This window comes from Lithobates pipiens, unplaced genomic scaffold, assembly GCF_037356315.1.
Source record: "Lithobates pipiens isolate NorthernLeopardFrog02 unplaced genomic scaffold, aLitPip1_a1.2 Scaffold_16, whole genome shotgun sequence".
NCBI lineage: Eukaryota > Metazoa > Chordata > Amphibia > Anura > Ranidae > Lithobates > Lithobates pipiens.
In genome coordinates this window covers 193,359,061-193,378,568 of record NW_027507748.1, presented here as the reverse complement: position 1 = coordinate 193,378,568, position 19,508 = coordinate 193,359,061, and the positions used below count along the sequence as shown (strand labels likewise).

At 40.4% G+C, this 19,508-nt stretch overlaps 1 protein-coding gene across 2 annotated transcripts in view; it reads left to right on the top strand.

Moving 5' to 3' along the window:
• The window catches only part of SRPX (sushi repeat containing protein X-linked), a 130,322-nt gene that overhangs the window by 64,966 nt on the left and 45,848 nt on the right, over positions 1–19,508 (top strand). The window contains exon 2 of one of the 2 annotated variants that reach the window (XM_077480861.1): positions 15,952–16,017. The exons of the other annotated variant lie outside the window; for it this stretch is intronic. Within the exon in view, the coding sequence (XP_077336987.1) occupies positions 15,952–16,017 (66 nt within the window). The remainder of the gene's footprint in view (positions 1–15,951; positions 16,018–19,508) is intronic. 2 annotated transcript variants of the gene reach the window in all.

Genomic DNA, 19,508 nt, shown 5'->3' with positions numbered 1-19,508 from the left:
CTTCCATGGCAGTGACATTTATACAGTAATTAGTGCATGTTTATAGCACTGATCGCTGTATAATTGTCAATGGTCTCAAAAATGTGTCAAAAGTGTCCAATTTGTCCGCCGCAACATCACAGGCCTGAAAAAATTTCGGATGACCACCATTACTAGTAAAAATAAAATAATAATAAAAATGCCATAAATCTATCCCCTATTTTGTAGACGCCATAACTTTTGCTCAAATCAATCTATATACACTTATTGCGATTTATTTTTTACCAAAAAATATGTAGAAGAATACATATTGGCCTAAACTGAGGAAACATTTATTTATTTATTTATTTAAAAAAAGGGATATTTATTATAGCAAAAAGTAAAAGATATTGTGTTTTTTTCAAAATTGTTGCTCTTCTTTTGTTTATAGCGCAAAAAATAAAAACCACAGAGGTGATCAAATACCACCAAAATAAAGCTCTATTTGTGGGGAAAAAGGACGTCAATTCTATTCGGGTACAGCGTCGCACAACCGTGCAATTGCCAGTTAAAACAACGCAGTGTTGTATCATGAAAAACGGCCTGGTCATTGAGCAGCCAAATCTTCCGGGGCTGAAGTGGTTAATATGCATGTTTAGCCAAAATATATATAGTGTCCGCACATAGGGAACCACTGTAAGGTGTTTATTGCTGTCTTTATCCCCTCTAGAGAATCCCCTTCTCTAGTTGTCCTGATGCCCATAGTCACCCAAACAGAAATTGATGGAAAATACAAAATGTATAGCTGTCCCCAAAACATGAAGTGAGGATAAATCTTAAAGGGGAGACTGTTCTAGTCCAACTGCCTAAGAGGGGAAGTTCCCTTCACATTTTAGAAATGTATTCTCACTTCCTATTATGACTCCTGGATTGGAAGTGAAGGGAAATTTCTCAAGCAGGACAGGCGTTTCAACCCTATCCCTTCTTTAACATGGCGAATGGAGTCATAGTGTGTTTATTTCAGTTGTCCAGCCATGAGGGCAAAACAATATGCTTTTTTAAAAATTCTCTTCAGCTTTATCTTAATTCCTTAAGCGAAATGAATATTTACCTAGCTTCTACTGAACAGGGTCTACTCCTCTTGCAAAAGAATCCTTTGTTTGGGACAAGTACAGTGTTGTAGTGCAAAAACCATCCAGGAATGTTCTATTGCTTTCCAAAGTATGGGTCTTTGCCATATAATCTGCAGTCTTAAAGCAGAACTTAAGAAATTTTTTCATCTTTCCATCTAATAAATCTTCTGCCCTTGTTGTTTTAACTTTGGATAGTAAAACATTTTTTTTCTGCCAGTAAATACCTTATACAGCCCACTTCCTGTTTCTTGTAAAAATCCTAGGCTTATGATGCACATACTCATGCTCATGCACATCTCTCTTAAGAGTTTGCCAGGAAGGGAGGGAGGGTGAGTCATAAGATGGCCAATGAGAGCTGCAGAGCTGGAGCTGTGCCTCCGTGTGTCTGTGTAAATCCAGTAAGTGAACAGGCAGCAGCTTCAGCTGCCCACGCATATAAAATAATATGCAATGTTTTTGGAGGGAAGCTGCAGAATGTCAAAGATGTTTTTTTTTTTTACAAATTATTTGAGCAGACTGCAGTTCCTCTTTAATTACTCTGCAGAAGTACAAAGTTCATTTGAATATGAAATGTTTGAGTGTAATGTTTGTGGTTATTTTCTAGCTCCAGCAACCAAATAAAAGTTACCACATTTAAAATTAAAATTTCTAGTACACATCTTGAATAATTACATTTGTTCAAATTAGAGAATACATGGTAGTATTTAATTAATTCCAGTAAACATTATGATCTCTAAAAAATGCTTGCACAGGACTACGTAGATATATAATTACAGTTCAAATCACCGAACATCCTAATTAATTTGTTCCGCATTGCATAAACAGAACAATTCTATGCTCATTCTTTAGTGGAGACAACAAAAAGTTACATGATTCCCCTTAAGATGGTAAAAGCAATAACAATTACACTACAAAATGGGATGTGAAAACTATTCTTAGCCATGTTAATATAGAGCTATTAGTATCCTCAATCAATATAAATGTTTTATGGCGCAGTATTATATAATAAAGAACATATTGCATGGATAAAGAGATTATTAAAGATAATGATAAAATAATAATAATAAAGAGAATATTGTGTGTTTGTGTGTGTACGTATGTGTGTATGTGTTTGTGTGTAAAACAGGATGGGTAACTGACCAAGTGATTAGATATGGAGTAACTGTAACTTGCAGTTTACTAAATAGGTACTGCGTTAGAAACAATAATGCAAGTCAGGTTCAGGATGGAAAAAAAACATATGCAAAAACAATTGCGTCCCCATTGTGATGTACCCGAGCAGTTAATTAAAGGCAAAAATAGGCTTGTCATGAATGGCTAAAAGCATGTTTTTATTGTATAAATAAAGGAGCCAATATAGGATCCAAAATACTCCAGTAGCTAATGGGGCTAATTTACCCCTAGTCCGCACGGTATTTTGTACATCAGAAGTTGTATCCATACGTTGATGTACCTCACGTCAGATGGTTGGTAATATAGGCTTTACCCCCAACGAGTCCTCTGTTTGTCTATCTGACACCCTCTTTTATCTAGTGGCATTCATAACATTTTAATAAACCGGGCCTAGAAGGTGGAACCTTCTCTATGATGGGTAAACTTGTTTAATAACAAAACTGTGTTTATTCAAGCATTATCACCCTTGGCCACTAGGCAAGGCTGGATTAACGTAGGGGCTATTGGAGCTGCAGCTCCAGGCCCCTAGCTTAATATAGGCCCAGCCACCCAAAAAGGACATGGAAAGCAATGGGTCAACAGGAAGAGATCTCCCCTGAAGGGCCCTGCATTCCACATGCACCGCCTGGGCAGGTTAGTGAGATTGATAATGGGCACTGCATGAGCAGTCCTAAAAGAAGCCTGGGGCACGCCAATGCAGGGCTCTTACAGAAGTCTGGGGCTTCCATAGTGTTAGGACTGCGCAGCTGCACTCTTTCAGCTCACAGTGCATGCCAATGTACGGCCCTTACAGAAACTTGGCAAATCAAATGCAAGGCTTTCCTAGTGTTATGCCTGCACACTTTTGAGTTTGGGCGCATGCCAGTACAGGCTCTTGGAAAGCAGAAGGGTGTCCAGTAAAAGGCCCACCAAAATCCTCAGCACCAAGCACATGATGCTCTTAATCCAGCCCTGCCACTAGGTGTCACTCTCGGACAAGAAGTGTCTATTTTGAGTTTAATTGGAAACTCCCTGGTGAATAACTCTAACATAATAAATTCATACACAGCTATAATTATGTCAGTTTTGAAAAAGGTGGAAGGCCTTGGAGATACTGGGACAGCAGCAATTAAATGGACATTTTTAAGATAGAATTTCCGCTATAACAATTAAAATAATAGTTGAACATGTAGAGGAAAAAAGAAATATATATATCTAAACCGCTGGCAACGAAAGTGAGTACACCCCTAAGTAAAAACATCCAAAATGGGCCCAATTAGCCATTTTCCCTCCCTTGTGTCATGTGACTCATTAGTGTTACAAGGTCTCTGGTGTGAATGGGGAGCAGGTGTGTTAAATTTGGTGTTATTGCTCTCACTCTTTCATACTGGACACTGGAAGTTCAACGTGGCACCTCATGGCAAAGAACTCTCTGAGCATCTGAAAAAAAGAATTGTTGCTTTACATAAAGATGGTCTAGGCTATAAAAAGATTGCCAAGAACCTGAAACTGAGCTGCAGCATGGTGGCCAAGACCATACAGTGGTTTAACATGACAGGTTCCATTCAGAACAGGCCTCACCATGGTTCGACCAAACAAGTTGAGTGCACGTGCTCAGCATCATATCGAGTGGTTGTCTTTGGGAAATAGACGTATGAGTGCTATCAGCATTACTGCAGAGGTTGAAGAGGTGGGGGGTCAGCCTGTCAGTGCTCAGACCATACGCCGCACACTGTATCAAATTGGTCTCTTCTAAAGATGATGCACAATAAAGCCTGCAAATAGACAAGCAGACTAAGGACATGGATTACTGGAAACATGTCCTGTGGTCTGATGAGACCAAGATAAACTGTTTTGGTTCAGAAGGTGTCAAGCGTGTGTGGCGGCAACCAGGTGAGGAGTACGCAGACAAGTGTGTCTTGCCTACAGTCAAGCATGGTGGTGGGAGTGTCATGGTCTGGGGCTGCATGAGTGCTACCGGCACTGGGGAGCTACAGTTCATTGAGGGATCCATGAATGCCAACATGTACTGGGCTGCAGGGCAGTATTCCAACATGATAATGACCCCAAACACACCTCCAAGATGACCGCTGTCTTGCTAAAGAAGCTGAGGGTAAAGCTGGTGGACTGGCTCAAACCTTATTGGGCATCTGTGGGGCATCCTCAAATGAAAGGTGCAGGAGCACAAGGTCTCTAACGTCCACCAGCTCTATGATGTCGTCATGGAGGAGTGGAAGAGGACTCCAGTGGCAACCTGTAAAGCTCACGTGAACTCCATGCCCAAGAGGGTTAAGGCAGCACTGGAAAATAATGGTGGCCACACAAAATATTGACACTTTGGGCCCAAGACCAGGGATCGGGGAGGTGTGGAGGCCTGTCCGTTCGTAACATGTTACATGTTACACTCTGAATGTGGGTGTAACATGGTACGAAAGGTGAACTTATCCTTTTAACAACTTATTTGAGTATGGCTATGGTATCATACACTGAGATTTCTATCAATACTAATAAAGAATCCAACACACTAAATATATAATGTAAAGGATTAGCATCAAATGTAGAGCTTGAAGGACTCCACCACTTGCTGGTTCTTCTTTTTAAGGGCTTTGTTTGCCCATTGTTATTACAAAAAGTCCAACAAACAAAAATAGGTTTCCCTTGCAGGGGTTTCAGCATTCCTTATCATCAACAAAACTAATAGTTGGCTCTCACTTGCAGCACTGCAGCTCTGGCCTTACCCTACAGGCCCTTGTCTGTCTCATACAGACTGTTTCACCGACCACCTTGGTGCACACAGCTAACAGCCTCTTGGTGCATTGGCTCCCCCGTGGAGCCCTCCTGATTCCTGGTTCTCAGACTTCCTGTCTGTCGCGGTGGAGCCCAGAACCATGGTCAAGTAACTACTAAAAGCCCAGCACACACCTGACCAATCAGTATGCTGGCTGTTCTCAAAATCAGGACCCAGGACTAGGGATTTCATTTCACCTGGATCTCTCAGAAATCTCTGAGCTCCAGGTCCCAAAGTGGACTTTACAAAACACTGAGGAAACTGAAAGACCAGTTTCCTCTTCATGATACATGCTCCCTGGAGCCCCTCAACCCGTCTGGTTGAGAATTCTGGGTCACATCCTCCTTCTAGACCCTGGCAGGGCAACGCTCTGCCACAATAATCAGATTATAACTTCCTTTTCAGTCTTCCTCAAATAATATATTTCATCTCAGACCAGTGCATTTGAATGGACAAGCTTCTTAATACTTATGTTTCTTTTAGTCTTTTCTTATAATGTTCTAAAAATTTTAAGTTGTATGTGATGACTCTCTTCAAATGTGTAATTTCTTTTTAGACAGTTTAAATTTGCTGTCCCCTCAAAAGAACTCAATACACAGCCATTAATGTCTAAACCGCTGGCAACAAAAGTAAGTACACCCCTAAGTGAAAATGTCCAAATTGAGCCCAAAGTCACAATATTTTGTGGAGCCACAATTATTTTCCAGCATTGCCTAAACCCTCTTGGGCATAGAGTTCACCAGCGCTTCACAGGTTGCCACTGGAGTCCTCTTCCACTCCTCCATGACAGCATCATGGAGCTGGTGGATGTTAGAGTCTTTGTGCTCCTCCATCTTCAATATGAGGATGCCCCACAGATGCTCAATAGAATTTAGGTCTGGAGACTTGGCCAGTCCATCACCTTTACCCTCAGCTTCTTTAGCAAGGCAGTGGTTGTCTTGGAGGTTTGTTTGGGGTTGTTATCATGTTGGAATACCGCCCTGTGGCCCAGTCTTGGAAGGGAGGGGCTCATGCTCTGCTTCAGTATGTCACAGTAATTTTGGCATTCATGGTTCCCTCAATGAACTGTAGCTCCCCAGTGCCGGTGTTCTATTGAATAGTGCCCTCCATTGAAAAGTGCCTGCACAGTACGGAAGGCAACTCCAACTCCAACAGCTGGTGTGACGTCAGCATAGCACATGCGCAAATTGTAGGAGGCATTTTTCAACGGGAGATACAATTTGACGGGCAGACTTGAAAGCTATGCAAAGGGAGGGAGACCATAGCTATCAGATTGTGCATCACTGTCGCGGGGTGGGTTTACAGTGTACTCAGGTTCGGGTTTTGTCTGTGTTGCAAGGCTGGTTTGCTGTGTTGAATGACGGGTTTTGCCTGTGTCTAAGGGCAGGTTGCAACACAGACAAAACCCGCCCTGCAACAGCGAGGCACAATCTGACAACTACAGTCTCCCTCTGCTGTTTGCATAGATTTCAGTTCTGCCCCCCAAATGTTATATTCCATCGAAAAATGCCTTCTACGATGTGCGCATGCGCTATAGTGACGTCACGTCAGCTGATTGGGAAATCAGCTGGAGTGGCCTTCTGTACTGCACATGCGCAGGCACTTTTCGACAGAGGGCATTATTTGATAGAACACCGCACTCCTGCAGCCCCAGACCATGACACTCCCACCACTATGCTTGACTGTAGGCAAAACACACTTGTCTTTGTACTCATAACCTGGTTGCCACCACACACGCTTGACACCATCTAAACCAATAAGTTTATCTTGGTCTCATCAGACCACATGATATTGTTCCAGTACCTGGGACGACAGCAATGCAGACCAATTCCAAATTAATATTCGGACAAACTTTTCGTTCGTGTTTAAAGTACCATTTAAAATAATGCAATTTTTTTTAAGCCAAATGTGATTTAAAGAGTCGTTGTAATCATTTGATGAGGATTTTTTTTTTTTTGTTCACATTGCTGCATTCAAATTGAAAACAATATAACATTTTAGTTTCAACCAATTTCTAAAATGTATTGATTTGAACGTTTCGAATCAAAAAAAATCTGTAAATTCAAAGAAAATTCCAAAATTTCCGAATACAAATTCCAAATACAAATTCCCAATATGAATTGAACAAATCAATCAAATTGAATTGATTAACAAATCAAAATGAAACAAAACACATTTTTTCATCATGCACATGTCTAACCCCAGGACATTGATTTCCATGGCGGCACAGTTAAGAGAAGTACGTAATCACTTTTCTTATGGCAAAGCCAATAAGAGGGAAATCTTTCCTATCTTCCTGCTGGCACACACAGCAATAATGCTAATGCACACAGGGTGATTAGGGTGGGCCTAGGCACATCCGGCACACCCTGTGCACTCTCCTTTTATAATGCATCAGAGTGGCTGACCAGATTAGTGTTAGCCCTTGTACACACGGTCGGAGAATCCGTTGGAATGTGTCCTATCGGACTGGTTTGTCGGATAATCCGACTGTGTGTGGTATGCATCGGACTGTTTCCGTCGGAATATCCGTCGGACCCAATTTTCCAACTTGTTGGAAATATTTTCCGACAAACTGGTCCGATAAGACATACTCCGATCATGTGTAGAGAATTTTGATCGGACAAAGTGCCACGCATGCTCAGATCAAATTCCTACATCAAAGCTATTGGCTACTAGCCTGAATGTAGTCCCATCGTAACGAAATTACGTCATCACGTTCTGAAAGATCAGATTTTTCGACAACTTTGTCCGACTGCGTGTATGCAACAGTTTCGGACAAGATCCGACGGACAAAATCCGACGGATTTGGTTGTCGAAATCTCCGACCGTGTGTACAGGGGCTAAGAGTGGCTGAACAGATATTTTCTAGTAAAAAGATTCACACAACTGAGTAAATATAAGAGCTGTTTGGTTATGTGTACATTCCATGGACATACTATGCATAAAACAATTTGTTATATTCTACTTTAATTCCTCACTGGCACATCCAGTTACATGCATTACTGGACTAGCTAGTGTGGCTATCTTTTTGGTAGAAAGGCATGATTCTGCTGAAGATGAAGGCAATCTCCAACAGATTTCTTCATACTGTACAACCAGAGTCTATTGTTGCATGTGTCTGAATTACTATTCTTTACAAATCTCGCCTCTAATCACTATCCTCTCATTTCCTTCTGCATTTGATGGGATCCAGACACTGTAATTGTGTGGTTTGTGTAGTCTGAATATAAAAGGATGAACGTGACAGAGCAACAGTCTTATTTTGAATATACTTGGATATATCACATTTTTATTTTTATGCAAATTGAGACTGATTATTGTTTCAGGTCTGTTTGTTTCCAGCTGAATCCAAATTATTTTCTCTCCTTCTGTCAGATATTGCAGAGTGAAGTTGCTGGAGTGTTGAATCTTGGTTTACATTGGTTTTTCAAATTCAGGATTTATCATCTCCAATAATATAGGCTTATTTAGAAAGGTTAAAAAGCAAAGTGCAGTAACGTATGGCAATCAATCAAACTGTATATTTTAGTTAATCCATAATCTGGTTGCCGCGGGTAATTTGTGCACTTTGCTTGCTTTTTGCATAAGCCATATTGAATAAGATATACATTCTAATAAATTACAGTGCTAGGACAGTGATTCTCAAAATGCCTAAAGTTATGTTTATTTTTGAGAGGTAATATATTTCATTACATATTCACATTAACAAATTGGGATAAACAATCTGTAATTGTAAAAAAAAGGAATGAAAAGGAATGAAAAGATTATAACTATTATTGTATGTTTATTGTCATACTTTTCAAATATACTCTAATTATTAATTTGCATTTAACTGATAAAATATAATGGTCTTGTATATGACATTCATTTTAACTAAGTTCATGTAGAGTCTGATGCTGCTAAACTTAAATGTTTTATCTGCCAAAAACAGATAATTACATTTTTGGCAGATACAAGAAAGTTAAACCACCCAACTTGTTCTAAACATCGCAAGAACTCCAATGATGAGATATTTATGATTAAGTTCTTGGATCTACACATGTGTTGTAACAAGTCCCAGGGGCCCCACTCTCTCTACTGGGTTTTTAAATGTTATTTTATATAATGGGGAATGTAACAGAAAGAATCAGAGACTTTGGTATGAATATCTCCTCATGTTGCAAGTGATGATGCAAGACTAGAGATGGCCAGATGGCTTAGCCCACAAAATATCTGTTTTTAGATCAGTTTTTGAAGAAGTTTACAGATACTGTATAATGGAAATATACCATGGTAGGCAAAAACTCAGTTCTTCAAGGTGGGTTGTAACATAGTCAGAACATACCTTAAAGAAATTATTCATATGGAATTTCAAAGAGATAATCAAGCCAGTGATTAGGCTAACTAGATTCCTGCTAAAACTGATGTATCAATTCTAGGTTGTTTGAACCCTTGACTGCTAAGAAGCATAGGCTGATTTATGACCAACTAATAAACCAATAGCTTGCCCAACCCCCACCCCCCCCCCCCCCCCCCAGAAAAAAGTCACAGAAGCTGATTATGTTGGAAATAGGGCAAGGCCACAGCTTTATTGCCATGAGCCCCCATAATAGTCTAAGAGGCCTGTCCTTACCGTCAGTGCCAGACAGGCATTAGACAGGCATTAGACTGACCCCAGAATTTACCAAACATGCCAGTCATAATATACCGTGTGCACACATAAACATAAACTCACATAGTACAAGAGGCCTGTCCTTACCATCAGTGCCAGACAGGGATTAGACTGAAACCCCAGAATTTACCTTGAGGGCATAGCACATAAAGTAACATCAATTGCTGGCAAGGTCAAAACCGCCACACACAAGTCAGTGGTACATTGACGAGCGTACCACCACAGCCAGCACCTGCTTGACACCAAATTGTAGGCCGAGGTGAACATATTTAGGCCAATCATTTAAATTAACCCAATCAGGTCTTAATAAATACTGTTATCTCCCTCAAGACCCCAGCGGCAGACAACAATGCCACCAATCCTGTGGACAAATTTGAAAACCTAGGCATTCACCTTGTGGTGAAACAGCTCCAAAGTATGTGACGGGCCAAAAACCAGAAAAAGGGAACAATGTTGGACCAAACAATAGATAGGTAAAACTGGCACAACATGGAGCAATACCATGCCTAATAGAGGAGGTTGAATCTACAGGCTGGTAATGCCCTACATTGTTACCCCATACATGAATTATAAGAATCAAGGAGCCTAAAACAAATTGTCTCAGGTAATACCAGCAGCCAGTGTAGGCCACAAAAACTGTGACAACAAATTCCGCCAACTGCAAAGGAAAATTATCCCCATAGTGTCAAAATTCGGCATGGCAAGAGGCCTGATAAACAAAGTAGTCAAAGATGATCCAAAGTAATTCTGCGTAGAGACATGAAATCAGAACAAAAGATGAGGATTATTATTATTATTATACAGGATTTATATAGCACCAACAGTTTACGTAGCACTTTTCAACTTGAGGGTAGACAGTACAAATACAATACACTTTAATAGAGTAGGAATCAGAGAGCCCTGCTCCGTAGAGATTACAATCTAAGAGGGAAGGTCAAGAGATACAAGAGGTAATAACTGTGGGTGATGTGCTGATTGAGAAGATAAATGTACAGTTAGGTGGGGCCAGATAGGCTTCTCTGAAGAGATGAGTTTTCAGCAGCAGTGTTCATGATGGACTGAAGTGGGGATAGCCTATTTAGAGGGAGTTGCAGTAGTCGAGGCGGGAGATGACCAGGGAGTGGGTCAGAAGCTTTGTGGTGACATTGGTTAGGAAGGGACGTATCTTGGAGATGTTGCAGAGGTTGAGGCGGCACATTTTGGATAGCAATAGGATGTGGGGCCGTAAGATTAGTTCAGAGTCCAGGATTACACCTAGGACCTTGGAGTGGGGGTACAAGTTGATAGTTGAGCTGTTGATATTTCCTGAGGGAGGAAATATCATGAGCTCAGTTTTGGATAGGTTGAGTTTGAGGAAGTGATGTGACATCCAGGCTGATATGTCTGCTAGTAAGATGGTAATGTGTGAGGAGACAGATGGAGAGAGCTGGGGGGTAGAGAGATAGATTTGGTCATCAGCGTAGAGATGATATTTAAAGCTGTGGGAGACAATCACCTGACCCAGGGAGGTGGTGTAAATTGAGAAAAGGAGAGGTCCAAGAACAGAACCTTGGGGGACCCCAACGGAGAAAGGAAGAGGCGAGGAGGAAGTAGAGTTGTAAGTGACACTGAAGGAGGGGTGGGATAGGTAGGATGAGCGAAGAGTACGGTCACGGAGACCAAAGAAGTAGAGTTTATTGAGGAGGAGGGGGTTGTCCACTGTGTCAAAGGCAGCAGAGAGATCCAGGAAAAGTAGTACAGAATAGTGTCCACTGGTTTTATGTGTTAGTAGGTCATTTGAAAGTTTAAGAAGATCAGTTTCCTTGGAGTGTTGAGGGCGAAATCCGGACTGAAGGGGATCAAGAAGTTTATTCATGGTAAGATGGTCGCTTAATCGGTTATAGACCAGTCTTTCAAGATGTTTTGAGGATGAACATATAGCAAAAATTCTAATGATTCCCATTTATCTAAAAGCAATCTCTGTCATCCGAAAAAAAACATCACATGGGCAGCAATGGCTACACCAATGGCAAAAGAGTATGTGGGGAAAATCATGAGGGGGCAAGACCAGCTTGAAAAAGGAATTCAGCATAAGACCCGAAAAGAAATTCTAATTAGTTGAGGTTGGAAGAATAAGTGAGAGATAAAAACAAAGGATTCTGTGATCAGCACATCCTCTGAGTTACCATAAACTGGGCGTTTGTCCTCAACAGTAAGTTTACTAACCCTAAAGGTGCCAAAGAATGCCCAAGAAAAGGCAACTCGAAACAAGAGAGGCCTAAATGCAAAAACTGACAAAGGGCAAAATGGAGAGGATGTCAGTTAAGTTGTGCACAGAAAACAGGTGACGAGAGAAGGGAAGCAAGTCAGATGTTTCCAATCATTTTTCTTCAAAATTCTCTGAATAAGAAAAATTTGGAGATATCGTCCCAGCTGAATAGTCTGAACCAAACAATATAGCAGAGGGAGTGGTACCCACTGTCGAACCAGCCACAACTATATCCTGCAGGTAGAGGAGGTAGGAGAAAAGACTCAGGTGCCCGATCCCCAGGGATAAAGGGAGATATCATCAACAGGGGAAGGCACCCATTCATCCGAAAGTTGCTGATAGGTTACCTGGGAGTTCTGGGAGGGGGGCACGGAGGGGGAGGGGAGACAATAGGAATCAGAAACAAGACTACACAAAAAAGGAAGGACAAGGAAGACCCACAGCAATTAACTACATCTGAAACCATCCAGTAAACTGAAGACATCCAAGCACCAGAAAAAACACAGGGAGAACAAAGGTGTAGAGCATGCAGAGAGGCACTTCAGCGCTTTAGGTAAGGGTGCTGTAGTAAAAGTCTTCACAGGTTGTGGTCAGAGGAGTGAGTGGTGAAAGTAGGAGAGGAGCCAGCGCCATTAGCGCCAGTAGCTGTTGTGAAGGGCCCCATCCCATGCAGGAATGAGCATAGAGGAAAGCTGCTGGGTGTAGGAGAGACACCTTTTGATTCGAGAAGCAGTTTTTAGGGGATGTGATGGCTGAGAGACACACTCTGGTGTGGGTAGCAACAGGGGTCCAAGAATTCTAGGAGAAGTCAGGGCTATGGAAAATGATCCTGTAAAGCTGTGGGCAGAGTGGGGATTGTAGGAGTTCAGCCAACAAATTCATTGCCAGTGGCTCCAGTACTTATCCAATGTCTGATGAAGTACTTGGGACCCTGCAGGGGCTGGGGATCAGTCAGTATGGTGGATCAGAGCACCTGTGAGATTTTTGCAGTAAGGGGCCTAGGAACAGAGGAGGGATACTCACCTAACAACTCTTGTGACAGCTGAATCTCCTCAGAGCAGTTGGATGTGCCGCAGCATAGCCTTTTCCTAGAATTCAGGCTGCACCCAGTCCCCTTGTAGTCAATCCTAAGGTCTTGTAGTCAATCCTAAGGGAGCTACTTAACTTCCCTTTTAGGTTGACACCCACAGTGATGCCATGCTTCCAGCAGTCAAGGCTCCCTTTCCCTAAAGGCGGTTCAATGGGGCCTTCATATTTGTCTTGATCACAAACTAGCATGATCAAGGCTTGCCTATGTAGTCCTAAGAGTTGAAGTGCATCTGTACCCAGACAATTGACATTTGTCAGGAGCCATAAACCAGGCAGGGACAGAAAATGCAGTTAAAATCACACCCTTAATGAAATGGCAAAAATAACACAGTTCAGGAATGTATTCAAAAACAGAAGCCAGGGTTTGGATGCCAGAGCTGGTAATCAGATGTAGTAAGAAGCAAAAAGAGGAACAGGTATTGGAAGAGAAGTCGGCCAGGCCAAGTCCCACACAAGGAACACGCTGAAGATCATAGACCACACAAGGGCATGGAGAAATAGAGCAAAGCTGTTTATATTGTCAAAAGAGGTGGCTGTAGGCTGGACTATTGAGGCAGGTAATGGTAACCAGGTGAGTCACTCTAGAAACAAAGCGTGGCTGTTAATTGACTGATAGCTGAGCAGCCTCTGTGCACTGAATGAAAAGAGCTGCTCATAAATAGCAGGAGCCTAGCCCTGACATTAAAATATTTACATTTGTGACAAACAGTAAAAGGGTGTTTAAACAAGTTATTACTCATCTCTCTAGCTTTTTTTAATGTAAAGTTATTCATTGTCAAAGTGCACAACAAAAGCTCTGAGTTTCAGTTGGTTTTTAAGGACCCTGCTCTACATTCCCTCCTGGAGATTTAGTGCTCTCAGGATGGGTGCAGCATCCAGTCCCACTGCCTGCAGTCTGTCAAAGTCTATATCAGGCTGCTGTTGGATGGGCTGAATGCTGTACCAAGTGGTACTCACGTTTAGTGCCCTTTTGTCTTCAGGGGAAAATGCCTGGAACACAGAAGACCTGCATAATGGTCATTTGTCCCTGAATGCATGGATACTACAGTACAGCATTCAGCCTGTTCAGGTACAGCCTGCTATAGGTTTTGACAGACTTCAGGCAGTGTGGCCTGAACACTGAACCTGTCTATCAAATGTTTAAGGGTCCTAACAGATTAGAAACATCTGTTATCTGTTTACTGGTAGGTTGCCAAGATGTGCTCTCTACAGAAAAAAAGCTAAGATTCCAGTTCCTATGTTAACTTAAATGGATTTTTCCTCAATGCTTATAGATACAGGAATGAATGAGAACTTGTTTTAAATGCTTTCACTGGTCAGAATATTTAAATGATTTAGTGTGCATGATCTAGCCACAAGTTCACATTATGCTAGATAAAGCAATTATCCATGATTTGACTGTCCCTAATTGTACAATTGTGGACTAATATTGAAAAGATTTGCTTTAGTGGCAGGGTGCGGAGTTCCCCATTCATCAATACTATCATTAGCCCATAAACTACTACTGTTGTACATTTGTGTTTGATTATGGGTCATAAACAATGGCCTGTGTACAAGGGATCTATAAAGCTATTAAGATTGTCATTAAATGGTGAAGACTATATTGTTAACAATAAAGAGGTATCACATAATTGCATCTATTTTTCTGTGCTTTTTAAGGGTTCATGTAAAATGCTAATGATTGTTGGTTACAGATGAAGCTGCAAAACCCTAAAAGATTTGGCTCTAATGTAAATAATAATTCACATTAACCAGTTTTATATTACAGCACTTACTATAATGCTGAAATAATAATAAAAAAAAAAAATGCTAAATGCAGTATACTAAACTATAACATGATGCAATATCACATTGGCTGTGTGAGTACTGCAGTAGGTGCCAAATGTCTGGAATTTACTTTTCAACCCCCATTTTTCTTGGGTGGATAATACTTACTAACCAAAGTTTACCCAGTTCAGCCCTTATTCTGTTCCTCCATACATACAGTATATGTTTGGTTGGGTTTAAATATGCAATCTACCAATGCAGCCCCCAACCATATCTGTCATGGTTAAAAGGCAAACTAAAAAACAAAAATTAAGTATATCTTAGGTGATGTTTGAATCCCAAGCAATTTGAAGGCATAATCCCTATTGAGTAATGCTACAGGCAAAACATTTTTTTAATTTTGGATAATGTAAGGGGGGTTTTACTCTTTTTTCCATCTTTGTCCCATGGTGGAGATTTCCCTTCATTTTCTGTCCCATAGCCACAGCAGAAAGTAAGAGGAAGTCCGTTCAAAGTGAGTGAATTCCTGGTAATAACTAGGTTACCAGGGAAAGTGCCCCCATTGGGAAATTCCCATTCTATTCCTGTTCTGGTGTCCACTCCAAAATTGTGATTTTCTTTCAGAATCACTAGGGTTGATTTACTAAAACTAGAGAGTGCAAAATATGGTGCAGCGCTACACAGAAACCAATCAGCGCCATTTAATTGAACAAGCTGAAGTTAGAAGCTGATTGGCTACTATGCAGTAGTATCCACTCAGATTCTTACTGTGCAGGTATATACAGGAATCACAGATTAAATGGAGGTCTTTTTTACATGCCTGGAGTTCAGCTATAAAGACGGTCTTCATTCTGTTTAAAAGAGTCACATAAGGTTAAAGGGCGGAAGAGGGGTGGGGTAAACTTACACCCGGATTGCCTATCAAATCTAGGTATCGGCTCCCTGAAAAATAATTTTACAAAGTGGGAGAGGAGGAGATAAAGTGAAACGTCCCTTTTCAGATGAAGTTTCGCTTTAAAGAATAAACTAAAAATGTTGCTTGAAATAACCTTTAATGCACTAGCTTATAATATTTTCTAAGAACACTGCTTATCTTATTAATTTCACCGCTGCTTCAACATTTTTTTTTTCTTTGCCATATTTTTTATTTCTTTTCTTTTAGGATCGGGGTATTCACCACTGGAAGATGATGAGGATGTATATGCATACTCTAGATACCGCTACAGAGGTGAATGCTTTGCTTAATCTGCATGCTTTGATTGGCTGTCATTAAACTACTTCTAGCTTACTAAGACCTGCCGGAAATCTGCAGCATACTTAGAACCATCACAAATGTCAAACTGTTTTATTTATGATGTTAACTTTTTTTTAGGTTGTTCTTTCCTACTTCATTCCATATATATATGTCTTATTTTAAATGTAGATTTTTTAATTGTATTTTGGTGCATTTCCATATACAGGGTAGTTTGGCTAACATCCCTGTACCTTACATATAGCAGTAGTAAACTCTTACATTTTAAGTAATGCATTTACAGCCTCCAGTTTACATCTTGTTCTTCACATTTAGATGCTATAGGCAACATTTATGGAAATATTCTCTGTGTTTCTGGCTCCACAGGTTTCCCCTTAGCAGAAGGGCACCCACATAGGGTTCCCAGATTTTCTGGCCTCTCTTTCCCAGGAAATAGCTATTTTACATTGAGATGTAGGCTTACTATGGTTCTTGAGCAAACGATTATGGACACTTTCTCTTCACACTGCTGCTCTGCAGAGAATGATAACTCAAATTCTGCTCCCCTAGCCACCACATAATGCCCATTGACTGACCATATAAGAGGATATAAGTGGATAGAAATGTTTGTGGGACATGCCCATCAGGAGTCACAGTGGGTCTGGAAAGTGCTAAAATGCTAAAGCTGGCCATAGATGGTTCAGCAGGGACTGGCCAAGATTCAAACCATCTAAGGGCAGGCTGAATGTACCCAAGTTGATTAATCGATCGACTTGAGTACAACATTCATGTCAGATTTTCAGTATGCACTTATTGCCAGAGGCTATAGCTACTAGCAATAATCACTGTTTTTTCCTAGCAGGGACAGCTCCCCGGTCATCGCATCCTCAGGAGAACACAGTAGCTCCACGGGAGGGATTGCCCCTATCAACGCTCACTGTATTGATGGGGAAATCAAGCGATTTTCTTTCCTGCAACCCATGATTGCCGTAAAGAAAAAAATTGCACCATCTATGGCCTGCCTAAGAGGATACCCTAGGAAAGAGACATATATGTGGGCCACTAGAGGCAATATTAGCCCTAGTTTCAAATAATGTGAGCAATATTCTGAAAACGGTAATCTGCATGATTTAGCATTATTGTCTTTTAATTTTTGAGAAATTCAAGGGTTGCCAGATAAACCAATGAGCAGAGTAGAAAACCCATTTAAGCACACATACATAAGACAGAGTACTCAACACCTTTTCAGCTGCTAATACATTTCAGATAAGATTGCTCTGTACTAGAACGGATAGCATGCTGTACTTTTAACAATCAATTCTGTTCATTATGCTGTGTTCCACTATTTTCATATTTTTGAAAGAAGATAATCACAAAAAATGCTCCACACATATAACAAATGTATCCCCAGTTGGCATTGAGTTGAAGAAATGCACAGTAATCCTACAAGATTAGACTGTATCAGAGTCTCTAGGAAGTACAGCTGCTAAGTAATCAAAATGAAAGTTGGAAAAAAGCTAATTTTTTTTTTCTGTATTTTTTAGATGTAAATTATAAATACATTAGATATTGAAAGGTGCACTAACAAGACCAAACTCTCCTAAATAACACCTAATTAAAAAGAGGAGTTGTTGTTTGCTGCCTTTTATCCTAACTGCTGTACATGTCCAGAGCATAAGAATAATGTCCAGGCACCAGAGCTAGAAGCCCCTAGTGCAACCAAAACATGTTATTTTCTTTTGGTTAGCGAAGCAAACGTTTAGAGCTTTTGTAAGATTTGTATTGCTATCTGTGTCACCACTAAGGAGATTTCTTCACACCTTGTCAGGCTGGGTTCACACTTATGCGAATTGAAAATGGGTTTCCCCTGTGTGAAACGGCTCTCAATGAAGATCCCCTGACACATTTCAGGGATCTGAATTTTCCTACCTGATCATAACAATAACATTTATATATGCTAGTGTATATTGTACACAAACAGATTAACATACAGTGCCTTGAAAAGTATTCATACCCCTTGAAACGTTCGTCATTTTGTCATGGTACAACCAAAAACGTAAATTTATTTTATTGGGATTTTATGTGATAGTCCAACACAAAGTGGCACATACAGTATCTCACAGGAGTGAGTACACCCCTCACATTTTTTGTAAATATTTTATTCTATCTTTTCATTTGACAACACTGAAGAAATTACACTTTCCTACAATGTAGTGAGTGTACAGCTTGTATAACAGTGTAAATTGTCCCCTCAAAATAACTCAACACACAGCCATTGATGTCTAAACCGCTGGTAACAAAAGTGAGTAATGTCCAAATTGGGCCCAAAGTGTCAATACTTTGTGTGGCCACCATTATTTCCCAGCACTGCCTTAACCCTCTTGGCATGGAGTTCATCAGAACTTCACGGGTTGCCACTGGAGTCCTCTTCCACTCCTCCATGATGACATCACGGAGTTGGTGGTTGTTAGAGACCTTGTGCTCCTCCACCTTCCATTTGAGGATACTCCACAGATGCTCAATAGGGTTTAGGTCTGGAGACATGATTTGCCAGTCCATCACCTTTACCCTCAGCTTCTTTAGTAAGGCAGTGGTCATCAAACATATTAAGAAACATTTCTTTTTTCTTACCAATGCAACATTCATGTAAGAAATTTTAAAAGAGGAAATACAATGTATTCCTATATCTGAAATAATCACTTTCTCTCTTTCACAATATAATATATATATATCAAGGTATTAGCTGCTAAATTTAACAGTCCAGGAAAAAAGTGAAAAATAACATCAATCTTCAAAACACATAATCAAAAAGCTGGGGATTTCTATGGAAAAAAAAAACCATAATAATAAATATGCGATAGTAGTAAGCTAGTATAGAAATCATAGATAGACCCAGAGTTTCTTTGAAAACATAGCCTAATAGATTCATTACACTAATTTATGTATGTATGTAATGGCAAAATCTACAGTATATAGCAGAGACAGAGAGACTATATGGCTTGTGTCTCTTGTGCAATCACAATTATGAGTAAACTACCAAGAGATAAAATACTGAATACTGTTAAAATAACTCCTACTTCCTAATAAATGTACTTTGTTAAATGTTATCAGATCATGTCCTCCAATATCATTCCACATGAAATTATAACATCATGCAAACCAGATGTGCCACAGCTAATTTCTTGTTTGTGTGCAAGGCTTGGATAAATTTGGCAAACATAAAAGAGATCCTTTGATCAGCAGGCCATCCCTAATGATCACAGTTAGCCTAGCAGTCCTATGATGAATATAGGTTACAGGTGTTCAGAATTTTCCACTACAGTCAGCATTGTTTTATAGCAATACATATATTCAGACCTTTCAGGAGGGCTAAAAAATAGTACTAATATGTTTCTACACTGCCTTTTAGAACAGATCACATTTATCTGGCATTGTCATATACATTTATGTTGGATGTTGACCTGAACTAAGTTATGTGCTTTCCATAA